The sequence below is a fragment of the Podarcis cretensis genome, assembly GCF_951804945.1.
Source record: "Podarcis cretensis genome assembly, chromosome: 1".
In the NCBI taxonomy this organism is placed as follows: Eukaryota; Metazoa; Chordata; class Lepidosauria; order Squamata; family Lacertidae; genus Podarcis; species Podarcis cretensis.
This window is the reverse complement of record NC_137170.1, coordinates 19,074,142-19,086,995: the sequence shown is the minus strand read 5'-3', so window position 1 is coordinate 19,086,995 and position 12,854 is coordinate 19,074,142. Positions and strand designations below refer to the sequence as shown.

Sequence of the window (12,854 nt, the reverse complement as noted above, 5' to 3'; positions counted from 1 at the left end):
GGGAAATCCTAACTTCAAAGAGTCTCCCCGCTTCTGCCCCGCCCCCCTCCGTGAGGATCTTCCAGCACTCCCAAGATCTGGGCGCAGCAGCTGGGAGAATTCTGAATATTGGTTGTGTGAAGAACATTCGGAAGCCTTACCCAGCTGCCCACTGGAGGAAGCACATTTGCCTTTAAGATGCTACCCATAAAACCATCTTTTTTAGATGGTGCTGTGTGTCCATCAGCACTTATTTCACGCGTGTACACACGCATGCAGTCTGCAAGTGAGAAGATAACTTGGATCACTCACCGACCGTTTTAAAGATGCCGCAGCTTAAAAGAACGCAGTTGGACAAAACCTTTGCCTGCCCAACCATCCCACCTGTACCAATATTTAGCCTGGAAATCCTTTTCAAACTGAAAATTTAATTATGATAGAGATTTCATGTCTACATTTCACCAATAACACAGCCCTGGACACTCCGGGCAGTATATAAATTCAATAAATTATTATTATTATCATTATTATTATTTATTAAGGAGCCAAGGTGTGTTGTTGTTGTTTTGCATTGATTTCCACACAAAAAATAATAAACCCAAAAGGAAGGTGATGCCACTGACACACATGAGAAACAGTAACTCAATTCCAATGTAGTGAAATGGTTGGCCAGGACTATTAATCACAGAGGAAGATGCCTTATACCTTGAGACCACTGGTCCATCTAAATCAGTATTTTCTACACGGACTGGCAGTGGTTTTCCAGGGTTTCAGACAGGGGACACTGCCAACCCTACCTGCAGATGCCGGGGATTAAATGTGGGGTCTTCTGTGCGCAAAAACAGGGGTTCTACAGTGGAGCTGTGGCCCTTTCTGCTGGTCATGGACAGAATGAAGCAGATGTCCTGGCAGCTCCACAAAGTCCTATCAGCCTGCAAATAATGTCCCACAGCAACCTTATAAAATAGCCAATTGCCTAATCACGGACAGAAACAGCCACGTCCGGAGGTATCTGTGGGCTACCCATTCTTTTGTCGGCTGGAAACTTTTATGTCCCGATTTGAAAGGCAGTAAGGATATAATGAATACGTAGAACATGCATGTTCGGTTTTACTTCAGCATTCTATCTTGCATTAACAACACTTGCAACTGGCAGAAATCTGATACCCAAGAGCCTCAAATGCACTATTTGACAATAAAAAAACAGTGCCACCCCCGAGAAGGGAAAAGGCAATTCAGCCTCTGTGGCGTTTTTCGTTCTTTAAGCTTGCCACTGAAGCTGTGTCACGAAAAGTGACAACTGCTCCTGGATTTGCACGTGGCCCCAAGGAAAAGGGAGTCTGCTCTCAGTACACAACACCAACACGATGATCTGATATTGTTTTGTAAAGATGACTGGCCAGCCTTCAGGTGTTGCCAGATTCTGCTCACTATGGAAAGCAGAGGAGCTTGGAGTCCCCCCATTGAAACGTCTGCAAATGGGTGGCTGTTGAGTTTCAGCACTCCTCTGCAAACCTGCAAGCCAGACACCTTTCACAGAACTAGTCTGTTATCTTAGAAAACAAAGTTTAACCCCACCAATGTAGATGAAATGTAGGAATGTAGGGCAAAAGGCTCTGAATAACAGGAGGGGGGAACCATAGTGGTTATAAGGTGGGGGGAGTAGGGGACGAAGTGAAAGGAGGTAAAACATAAAATGCCCAGCATATTCCAGCAGAAACCAAAAACCTTGCAGCAGAACTGAAGTCCGGTGATTTCGCAAAGGCCACTTAAACGTGGTATGGTGCAGTGGTCACTTCCAGCCTCTGGAATGTCCAGCATGACCCCCCCCCCCGATCCCGCTTCCCTAAATTTCTACCCCAAGACATGCCTCTGCACTTATTTAAATCAAAGGCTACATGCATGCAATGTTAATGGAACAAAAGGTGATGTACGTTTTGCTAAATAAACTAGTGGCTCGAGGTGCAGAAAGGGGAGGAAGAAAAAAGATTTATTGCAATTGGGAGGCTAAAATGCATAGGTTCTTGTATAGACCACGAAAGCGGTAAATCTTCACAGATAAATCAGGGATTGAGATGATGTGATACAAAAGCTCCTTTTGTTCCTGCGTGAATAGATTTGTTTTAGTTAAAACTGAAATAGAAAAAGGAGAGGGGGGAGGAAATAGATACTTCAACGAGGAGTGGAGAAGTCTGCACAGGGAATTTCTATACTTTTGGCTATACTAGAACAGGCTGCCTGAATTATAGATTCTTAGCAATGTATGAAGAAAACAAAACAAAACTGCCCAAATAAGGGGGGAAATCAATGCATTTGATTTCTGCTGTGGATTGAAACCCGGGTGGAACCTGAGTCAAGTTCCTTTCTCAACAAGGGGATTGTAAATCACCTTGCACGGCTCACACCCAAACTCTGAGCCATTTTTCAAGATTCACAGAAGCCAGGGTGTTCCAACACCCAGCGGATTTTGTGGGTTCATTCCAGGCTCGTAAAACACAAACACACACACACACACAAGTGGAGGAACTTTCTGTATACAATCACTCCCCATTCACTCCTCCTGCATCACGGCAAACACACACTGCCCCCAACAAGCAGCACACATCATTAGCTCCTTCATAAAAGGAAATTTATTATTTGCACTGAGACAAAGGTCTCGCAAACGTATAAAATAAAATAAAATGACTAAGGCAGGTACGACGAATGCCATACAGTGAACCGCTATGTCGCTTTTGCTAGAAAATGATTATATTCTTATAATGTCGCTACCACGGTTGCTACCCACCTCCTCTGTCTCTCTCCCTGGTACATGAGTACATTGCATGAAGTGTTTGCTTCTTTCATTTACAGTATTTGCAAAAAAAAAAAAAAAAAAAGGCACATTAGACATTGTTAATATATATCCCTTGGGAAGAACAAGGAGAGGGGATTCCCTACCGTTTAAGAACCCCCTGTATAAAGACTTAGTTGGCAGTTTGCTTCTCTTTTTTTCCAAGGGATAGTGGAGCAGGGAGAATATCTAACTGATGTCGAGAGGCAACTTACTGTGAATACACAACCGCCTCCGAGGCTGATAGCCGAGGGTGGAAAGGGATTGCTTAGGGACTGCATGAGGACATTTTATGAAAGTAAATAAGCAGGGAAGGAGGAAGGTGTCACTATAACAGCCGCTGGGAGCATGGCACATTTATCAGTAATGCCCGCTCTGTGCGAACACCGGCTTCCCCTCATCTTGTTATGAAGATATATGCGGACATCTCTGCGCACTTCTTATGCGCCCATGTTCCATGTGCTTTGGTCCCAGCAAAGTCCCAGACAGGCGTAACTGGATGCAGAACAGCACTGCAAGGTTTCTCCCAGCACAAGGCCCATCAAAATGAATGGAAGCAGCCCTAGCTCTTCATCTTTGTATCTGCACTATGACGACTATATAACAGCTTCCATGGTGGTTTTTCTAGCCAGGCTAAATTTCAAGGTATGTCTGCATGCAGCCCCAAAATGTCCCCGAGGCTGCAATTCAATGCAAACGTACCTGAGAGTAAGCAACCCCTGAATGCAAAGAAACTTGCTTCTGAGTAAACATAGAGGGGAAGGTGGTCATTTATTTCTGCCCCCAGCCCCAGCCCCAGCCCAACTTTATCCATCTCTTCAACTTCATTGGGATTCAAGGAGCAACAAGCAAACGAGGAGTTGGAATATTATTTCAGCAAAAGAAAGCAGTTTGAAGACAGCAACCATCTTCATAAGAGATGCTTTAAATTGTGCCAAATGGCAGATTAAGTTCGTTGATTAAGAACTGCTGCCCTTGATTCTTATCATTTCAAAAATGCGAAAAGTTTTAAAGTTCTGGGAGTGAAGCAAGTTGTTACTGGCAAAGTTGGAGGAGGTTATTCATTTTTTTTCAATAAAAGGTGAGGGGAAAAGGGGGAGCTTCCTGATCACTTCGTTTTTCCAGGTTAGTAAAAATCAGCTGCCCGCTGTCTCTATGCTTCCAACAAACAGAAAACCCTAAATGAAGGAAGGAACCTTCAGATTCATTGCAACCTCATTCTCTCCCCCCCCCACTCACCTCCATCTAGTTCAGAGTGAAGGCTTTTCCTATAGTGGGTGACAGCCCTACTCTTTTGTCTGACCCAATTTATTTCTCTTTCAAGTTCAAATGAAGCCCTCTCCTCTGTCAGCAGAGAAGAACATCTACCCACAGACTGTGTCCTAACATGAGAAAGAAATCTGCAGAACAGGGAACAATGCCACAACCTGACAAACTTCTTCGCAAGCATTCACTCCTGGCATTCCCAGATTCCCCCCCCCCCCTTTATAACCCACTAAGCTGCATATACATTTGACAAGGAAGTGTCCCAATGACGTTTACGTAAGCAAGGTGTGTGTGCAAGCTGGGGGGAACACTCAAAAGGGGAGCACGCGCGCATTTCTACACACACCAAACGAGAGAGAAAACTTTTGTACATTCCACATGGACTTCTATCTCTTTCTGCGTGGAAAATACCTACGTCGTTGTTCCAAGAGAGGCAGAGCAATTAAAAGTAAGGCAACTTGCTCAGGTGGATTTTCTGACCTTCAGAGCCACAAATAAAATCAGGCATCGGCCAAAGGCTATGTCCCTTCACAGCTGTACACATCGTAACAACTGCACATAACGTTTAGTACATAAACGTTCATAACTATTCGGATCTCTTGCTGCACACTGAAACGCTTTTGCATGTGGCAGGAAAACGCTTGCTATGTGTGATACCGATTTTCGCAAGAATACCCTGCGCTGCTACACGGGTCTTTGAAGCATCTGGTTCCATTAGGCATTCAATATTATGAACTATATGCATGTGTATTATTCTGTTAACTAGTCTCCTGTTGAATTTGTGCGCACACGCATTCATTCACAGAGGAGAGGCATGATCCGTCTGAACTAGTACGCATTGCCTCCCCCTTTTGAATGCATAGCTTCTTTGCCGGATTTTCTCGAAGATTTCGTTCAACCGGCCCTTTATCAATCCCATTCACGATGCTCATATTTATCAGTCCCACTGTAATAATGTCTTGAGGCTCAAGTGTGTGCGCAACACCTAAACTTACCCATAAGATTTAATCACAGCATGCATGTGCATTTTAATACTTGTGCAGAAGCCTCCCCTTTGCTCTCGGCTAGTCAAACAACTCAAAAACTGGGAAGGCGAAAAGATGAGGAGTTGACAGTGAAAGACACCGTTAAAAACTAATTTTAATTAAAAGACATCTATCTTGCTGGAGCTGCTTAATCAGTCATAATTTGCTTAGAAAATAGATTTATCTAACTTGCAATCTCTCTCATCTTGTACCATATAGATCTCGGCATGAAAATCAATACCACAACTTTACACCTAAAACATTTTGCAGCAATGGGAACCGGCTCACTTGTGCCTTTTTACATTTCCTCGCCTCCTCCGCGGGTGCTGGGAAACCCAAATTTCTCCAAGAGACAGGCTACGAGCGCCCCCTAGCCGCCAAGGCAAGTCACTGAGCGCCAACCACCCACAAATGTGACTTGCAATTCAGCTGAAAAGCTAGCAAAGTTTATTTTGGAAAGTACTTTGTATCAACAAACAAGAGTGTGCAGGGCGATCTAGACAGGAAATGTAAAGTGAAAAGAAAAGCCTTGCGCTCGATGTGCTAAACCAATAGATCAAGCTCCAGGCACACTGAGCTCTGATAAAGGAGGCAGAATAGGTGCCAACGGGAACCAGTGGCATCTTTTGGCCTCTTCCCCACCTGGACCACAATCATTCAGATCGTCATTTGTGTTCTGTGTACTAGAGGGCTGTCTTTTGTTCAACACACACACACGGCACAATAAATTTGATGCTAAATAAGGACACAGACATTCACTCCAATGCAAGCCTTGCTAATAAGGAACGTTGGGGAGAAAAAGATCTTCAGCCATGCTTACTAAAATGCTTCAATAAGCTTGACAAAATAGCCTCCTCTGTGTTTGCCTTCCAATGAAAAGCAAATCTGTTTCTTATTCCATCATCCATTCACAAAGCTGTTTCTTATCAAACAACTCAAAGGAGGCATGGGAAGAGTGGACAGAATGTTTGGAAGTATCCAAAACGAGAGAAGAGCCTATCCTTTTAAATTCTGCAGCTTTTAAGTTTAATGTAACATGTGCAACTTGATGATGTGCAGCTCAGACGCAGCTAATGGAGAACACAGTATTTTCAATAACTCAAGCTTGCAACACCTGCTAACAACATGCATGTGCTACAGCCCTACAGGTACGCCCAAAAAAATCCAAGCATCCCTGCAATTTCCTTCCTGGCTAATTCTGTTAGTTACATCTATGTGCCGTTTTCTTTGCTGTGTCTGTTAATTTTCTTGCTCATCTTTGAATGACAGGAATTATTCCACAAAAGGAAAACAGGATAATAATGGAATAAATAAATAAAGGGTGTTTTCTCTCAGCCATAGGGGCACAATGCAAACAGACAGTGTCAAATCAGGAAGCAAATAACTTGCTGACCAGGGACTTCAAATCTGATTTTTTTAAAAAAATAATAATTTTAAATTGTACAGGGATTATTTTATGCTTTTCTCCTTTCAGCCCCCTCCCCACAAGAACTTTCTTCAGGAGGGTTCAACCATATATATTTTTTTAATAATGAAGGTCACTTTGCTGGCAGAAGGTGATCCGTTTCAACAATTCCTCCCATTCCTAAAATTCACAACTAGTGCTCACATCTCACTGTTGAAGCAGTTAAAACCTATCGCAGATGTCCAGCCAACATTATCATCTGTCATTCAGAACAGTCCTAGAACATCTCTTGTCGGGATTTTTACATAAGAGATGTCATTTTCCTATTATACAACTTTGCTGTATTTTTCACAACCAACCATCACTGGAGACATACCCAAATTTGCTCATTCCATCAGCTATCCCTCTGTCAAAAACAGGGTATTGAGATATATTTGGGGTGGGGAACTTAAGTCTCAGGAGCCTCTCTCAGAATTGCAAAAATACCATACTATGGCAATAAAGTCAGTTATTGTATATAATAACAAAACCCTCGCCGGATCTGAAATGAATCTGGATTGTACCCTTCCGGCTGCAAATCCTATGCTTACCTACTCAAAACTGAACCCCAATGTGCTCAGCAGTGCTTTCTTCTGAGTAAACATGAATAGGACCAGGCTGTAAATATTCCCCCAACCCACCCACCTTTCTCACGCTCACTTTCTGCTTGTTTGCCATTCAGGATAGCAGTTTTTCTTTCAACACCCCACAGGGACTAAAATCTAATAAACTCCAATGAAGAGGGTTAGAATTAAACCCATTTGCCAGCCTGCTCCTCCACTTAGCACTATACCCTCAAATGCAATGCCATTTCCTTGACAAGCTGCTCCATCAAACAGCTGCGGACCTCAGAATCTGACTCCAGATTCCTTCAGCAAAAAGAGGTGCAGGTATATTTGCATGTATGTGCGGAGGGGAGTTGCCGTGCTAAGTTAATTCTTTCTTTATTTGGCCCTTCTGGTCAAACTTCTCTCTTCCAAACAGGCTCCCCTTTTAATAATGTATAACTGTTTCCTAGAAACTGGTCCAGCCACTTTCATGGTGAAACCACCTCTGTCTCTCTCTCTAGCTCAAACATCCAGTTGCTTTTTCCTGATTCCTGCCCCCACCCCACCCGGGCTGCCCATTGCAAATCTAGGCACACCAAATACACATGATTTATGCCCATCTATCGTCTTCCCTTTTGCCTTAACCTTAGTTTAAGAGACCTCAGTCAGTCCTGTTGTTAAGTCCTTTCCAGATGGGAGGATGAATAGGGGAACAGAGAAAAAGACCTGGCTATGGTTTTTCTCCCTTCTAAACCTTCCTCCCCACTGAGCCACACTGTTCAGGCAGATGTTTAAAGGTATCCTTCCATTATACTTAACACCCACCTGGTACCCAATTCCAAATTACATATACTTCTCCCCCCCCCAAAAAAAAAATTCATAGTGGGGGAGTTGGTGGGAAAGAGCTGGAAATCAGGAAGAATCCCACCTGACTAACCTCACGCCAATTAAAATTTGGAACATTTGCAAACATGCCTCTTTCCTTTTTCTATTATCTCCACACAATACTGTCTGCCTTACCTTTTTCACATACATTACATACACACAACCTCAAACAAGCAAAGTCCCCCATGCAAACTACACGGGGGGGGGGAATAGAGTTACATGAAATAATCTGGATCTTGTTGGTTTTTTAAAAAAATAAAAAAGGAGGGTGAATCAACAACTCCCCAATTTACAATCCGGCTAGGTTTTCTTAATGGGGAAAAAGAAAGAGAAAAATACAGTTTGGTCGAAAGGTGTTACAGGTTTGGTGTGTTATTTCGGAAAAATTAAAAAGTAGAAGAAAAGAAAATCCACTCTTCCGCCCCCCCCCCCCATGGTTCGGCAAGCACCGTCAAACTCCCCGGTTGCAAAACAGTGTTCAAAATCAACCAACGCATCTTCATTGGTGCTGTTGCAGCTGGTTAATAAAGGCTTTTTTTGTTGTTGTTTTTAGAGGGGGTGGCAAGAAAGGGTTGGGTTTTTTGAGGGGGGAGAGGAGAGGAGAGGAAGGAAAAGAAGAAGAAAATAAAAGTGGAGAGAGGGAAAAAATGAAATTCGCAAGCCAAGCACCGTCCAAGGTCGAACGGCAGCATTCGCCAATCAATATAATTCCGATGTATTGTTACAAACAACAATTTTTATCAGCTGTAACAAAGGAAAGAGAGAGAGAGAGCGCTGTCACCAAATGCTGCTGGCAGATGGCTGCTAGTCTTAGGCTTTCAAGGGGGAGGGGAGACGCCGGGCTATATATATATATATTTATTTAAATTTTTAAGAAATATAACATACATATTCTATTATTCTCTCTATGCGCCCCCCCCCCAACATCCTCTCCGGCTCGGCCCCCTTCCCTCTTGCTTCTTTCTCTTCCCCCTCTCTCTCTCACACACTGCGCCCCCCCCCCCTTCTCCGCTCGCCCGGCTCCACACGCGCAACGGCTGCTTTGCAAAAGCCAAGCGTGCAAAGGGAGCTGTTCTTTTTGGCGTTATGTTTGGGGCTGTGATTTTTCTCCTTTTTTTCTCCCTCCCTCCGCGCCACCCCCACCGCCCCATTAACAGGAACAGAGGCCGATTTCCTTCCCTTGCATTATTCTTATTTTTTAATTCTGAAACTAGCCTCCAAAATAAAATAAAAAATGATTATTATTGATCACCCAGGTCAGGAGAGCAAAATGCACCAATCCCTGCTGCCTGCAAACCTTCAAGGCGCAACCTTTAGGTGTGTTGGGTTTCCATTGCATTTCAATGTTGGAAATAGCGGAGTGGGCAGAAGCGAAATAAAGAGGAGCAGAGTTTGGGTGCTTTGTTTTTGTCCTTCATTATTAGCAGGGCAGGAGATGTTTGCAAAGCGAAGCTGATACTAAGGAAGACTGACACCACCCACCCCGGATCTGGACCCCTATACAGGCAACTCTGGGCCTGGATTCCCACCACCACCATACACAACACATACACCACCCTCGGCTCCTGTGAAAGGAACACCTCGTTCTAGATCGCTTCTACCCCTCAATACACTGCTGCCTTGGGCTGCTTTTTTGCTACTACGATGAGATCCTACCACCTCGCTCTTTTGCAAAAGTGGCGCGCCTTTTTGCAGGACTCCTTCGCCGCTTTGCAAACTGTGCGCGCGCTTCACTTTGCAAAAAAAAAATTGCTGCTACTTTACTTTGCAACGTGCACGCAAAATGTACCCCTTCCCTGTCTGTCTCCCCCCCCCAAAAAAAAAAACCCACACACACCATTTTGCAGCAAGGTTAGCACATGCATAAATGCATACAAAAGCTACCTTGCGCTTTGGGCAGGGCAGCCGGACCTTGCCCAGGGGGGAGTCGAGCAAAAGGCTCCCGCCCGCCTGCCGGTCTACCTGTACACTGACATTTCTCTCGGCCCCTTCCCCAACGCCCGGTCCTGTTATGTCTCCGGTACCAAGCCGGGATGGGGGGAGATGCAGACCCCCGTCGCTAGATCTCCCCCCAACACACACACACCCAACCTCGCCTTCCGCGCGCCGCCTCCGCCTCTCCCGGCTCCCCAGACCGGCCTCGCCGCTCCCTCGCCGGCCTGCCAGGCGTCCCTTGCATGTGGTTCCCATTAAGGCTCCCCCCGCTCCAGCCCCGACTCCAGCCACCTTCCTCTTCTCGGCTGCCGCCGCTGCCGCTCCGGCTGCTGCTCTCGCGTGCTCGCCAACTTTGGACCAGCCTTTCCAACCCAGCCTCTCGTCTGGAAGTCCCTGCTGCGGATCCCCCACCCGGCCGTCTTCCCCGCCGTCCCCAGCTCGCCTCGGCCGCTCTCAGCCGGCTTCGCGGCCTCCTCCGTTACCCTGCAAACTTTACTTTCCAGAACACCTATCCTGCCGGCCCCCCGCTTCTCTCTCTCCTCGACTCCCCTCTCCCCGTCAGCCACCGTCGTCCCCCCCGCGCCAATGCTTTGCAAACTCTCCAAGACCCTTCACTTTACGCACAACACACCCCTTCTCCAATCTTTCCCGGTCAGCTTCACACACCACGCGCACAAACGCACCCCAACTTCCCATCACTGCTCTCCTCCCAACACACACATAGAAACACCACTTTCCTTTCCGATCCGGCTCCTTTGAAAGAGTTGCAACTTACGCGTGATAATTTCCCTTTGTGATAAGTGCTGCGGGTTCCCCTGCTTGCGGCGGGACATTGCCCTGGCATTTACACGGTCATCGCCCGGAGAGCTGGACTTGGGTAGGGGGGGATCGGGTTGGAGGTGGTGGTGGTGGGGAGCGATCTTCTTCTTCCTCCCGGTCTTCTATTTTCTTCTTGGTACTTTTCTTCTTAAAAAAAAAAAAGAAGAAGAAGAGGGGGGAACAGTTCCACACACCCCCTTGGAGCACTCAAGATGAGATTCTTCCTTCAATTAAAAAATCATCATCGGAAGAGTGGGGAAGCCTTGGTTTTTGTTTTCGCAAGACAACTGTTTTGTTTGGTTGGTTTGTTTTTTTTTTTCCTTTTCACCGCTTCCAGGTCTTTTCTTGAACTTCAGGAGAGAAGGATGGTTTCCCACCCCCCCTCACCAAGCGCTGACACTTTTTTTTTTAAATTTTTCCAGAGTGCTTTGGAGGCGGGGGGGGGGAGAAAAAGAAAAACAAGAGAGCAGAAGGGGGGCGGGAGAGAGAAGCAAAGTGCACTTCTTCCACCAGGACGAATCTTTTTAAAAAAGAAAAAAAAATGGATTACATACACACACGCTCGCACAAAAGTAGAAAAATTGGAATTTCCCCACACGCAGAGAAAAATGCAGGAAAAAAAAATACCCTTCCTGGGTTAATTAGAATTCTTTCTCTCTCGCTTTCTTGTCTCTTTTTTTTCAAAAAAAAGAAAAGAAAAAGGGGTTAGCCCAAACTGTGTCTCCTCTTTGCCAGTTCAAGTGCCACTGGGTTGGTTTTTTGTTGTTGTATAATATTATTATTTTTTTGCTTTGCTTTGCTCGCACCACTTTGCCACTGGCTTCAACCCCCCTCCTCCCCTCGCTTGGCACAGGGTCTTGCTAGGAAGGAAGCCCCCCAGTGCTTCTGGGTTAGTGCTGGCTATTACTAAGGAGATATATTGCAATGTGAAGATGGCGGAGTCCTGGTTCCCTGGGAGCGCTCTGTCTCTCTATGGCTGGGTCTGCCTCCGTACAATGGGATAAAATTCAAGTTCAAGTGCGGACGTGACGTTTAATCTGCACTAGAGACAAAAAAGACCTAGAGAGTAGGAGCACTGGGGGCGACTAGCGGTGGCTTTTTAACATTGTACCCTGCAAGAGAACAAGAAGAAGGGGGAGAAGAAGGAAAAGAGGAGGAAGGAGAGAGAGAGAGAGGGAGAGGGGGGAAAAGCCACCCTCAAACAGACTCCCAGCACACACGCGGCTCCGACTGCTTAGCCAGGGCTACGTCTGCGGAGCACGCAGCCAAAATGAAATTAAGCAGAATTTAGCTGGGGAAGGGGAAGAAAAGAGGACCAATCAGGAAAAAAAAGAGGGACCGAGAGTCCCTTTCTCCCAAACCATCGCCGATCAGGTTTAGGATGAGACGCAGGCAAGGTCTGGGGGGTGTTAGGTGGCGGGAGGGGGCAGATCAGGGCCCGGGCAGCCGCCTCCCCCCTCCTCCGCCCCTTGGCAAGAAGCCCAAAAGGGACGGCCGTCTCCCGGGGGAAGCGCTGGCGGGGGGGCGAGTAGGTAAGGGGTCTGGTGAAGCTCAGCAGGCTGGCGCCGGAAAGGCAGAAAAAGAGTGGGCGGTGAGAGCGGTGGGCTCGACCCGGCGAGCCAGGCGGGAGGGGGTTGAGGTGGGCGCCCCCCGGGAAGGGAGCGGGATCCATCCTGGTCTCGCTCGATCCACCTGCTCCGAGATCTCCCAGGCGGCTCGGATCTTTGCTTCGCGGAGATCCCTTCGCTGCCCCCCTTTCAACTAAGGAGCTGTCTCGCTCGCTCTCCTCTTCCCTGCGCGCAGGCAGCCAAGCAGGCGGCAGCGGCAGCAGCAGCCCGACTCCGCTCCAAACACCTTCGCATTTCCAACAGTTTTTACAATAACACAAATATCTGCGTGGGGGAAGAGATATTTCTCTCTCGCCCCCCCCCCTCCTCTCAATCTGAATTGCGATTGCAGAGGGAGCCACAAAGACGCGCACACTCTCCTCTTCCTCGCTCCCTCTCTCGTCGTCCCCCCTCTCTCTACCCACTTCGCGAGGGAAAGGGTCCCTGTGAAATCCCCGGGCTCGCTGCAAACTCAGCATTGACCCGAAGGAAGCCAAAACCGGGCAAATCGGTAAA

The 12,854-nt window shown here is 46.7% G+C and overlaps 1 protein-coding gene across 9 annotated transcripts in view; it reads right to left on the bottom strand.

Moving 5' to 3' along the window:
- BCL11B (BCL11 transcription factor B) overlaps positions 1–12,011 on the bottom strand; it is a 166,065-nt gene extending 154,054 nt beyond the window's left edge. For 4 of the 9 annotated variants that reach the window (XM_079948074.1, XM_079948066.1, XM_079948073.1 and 1 more), the window contains exon 1: positions 10,069–10,195. In XM_079948074.1, coding sequence (XP_079804200.1) covers positions 10,069–10,156 — 88 coding nt within the window. In that variant the 5' untranslated portion in view covers positions 10,157–10,195. Of the gene's footprint in view, positions 1–10,068; positions 10,196–10,595; positions 10,638–10,687 lie in introns of those variants that run through there. The other 5 variants (XM_079948070.1, XM_079948069.1, XM_079948067.1 and 2 more) reach the window with 5 other exon arrangements.
- Between the last annotated feature and the right edge of the window lie 843 nt (positions 12,012–12,854).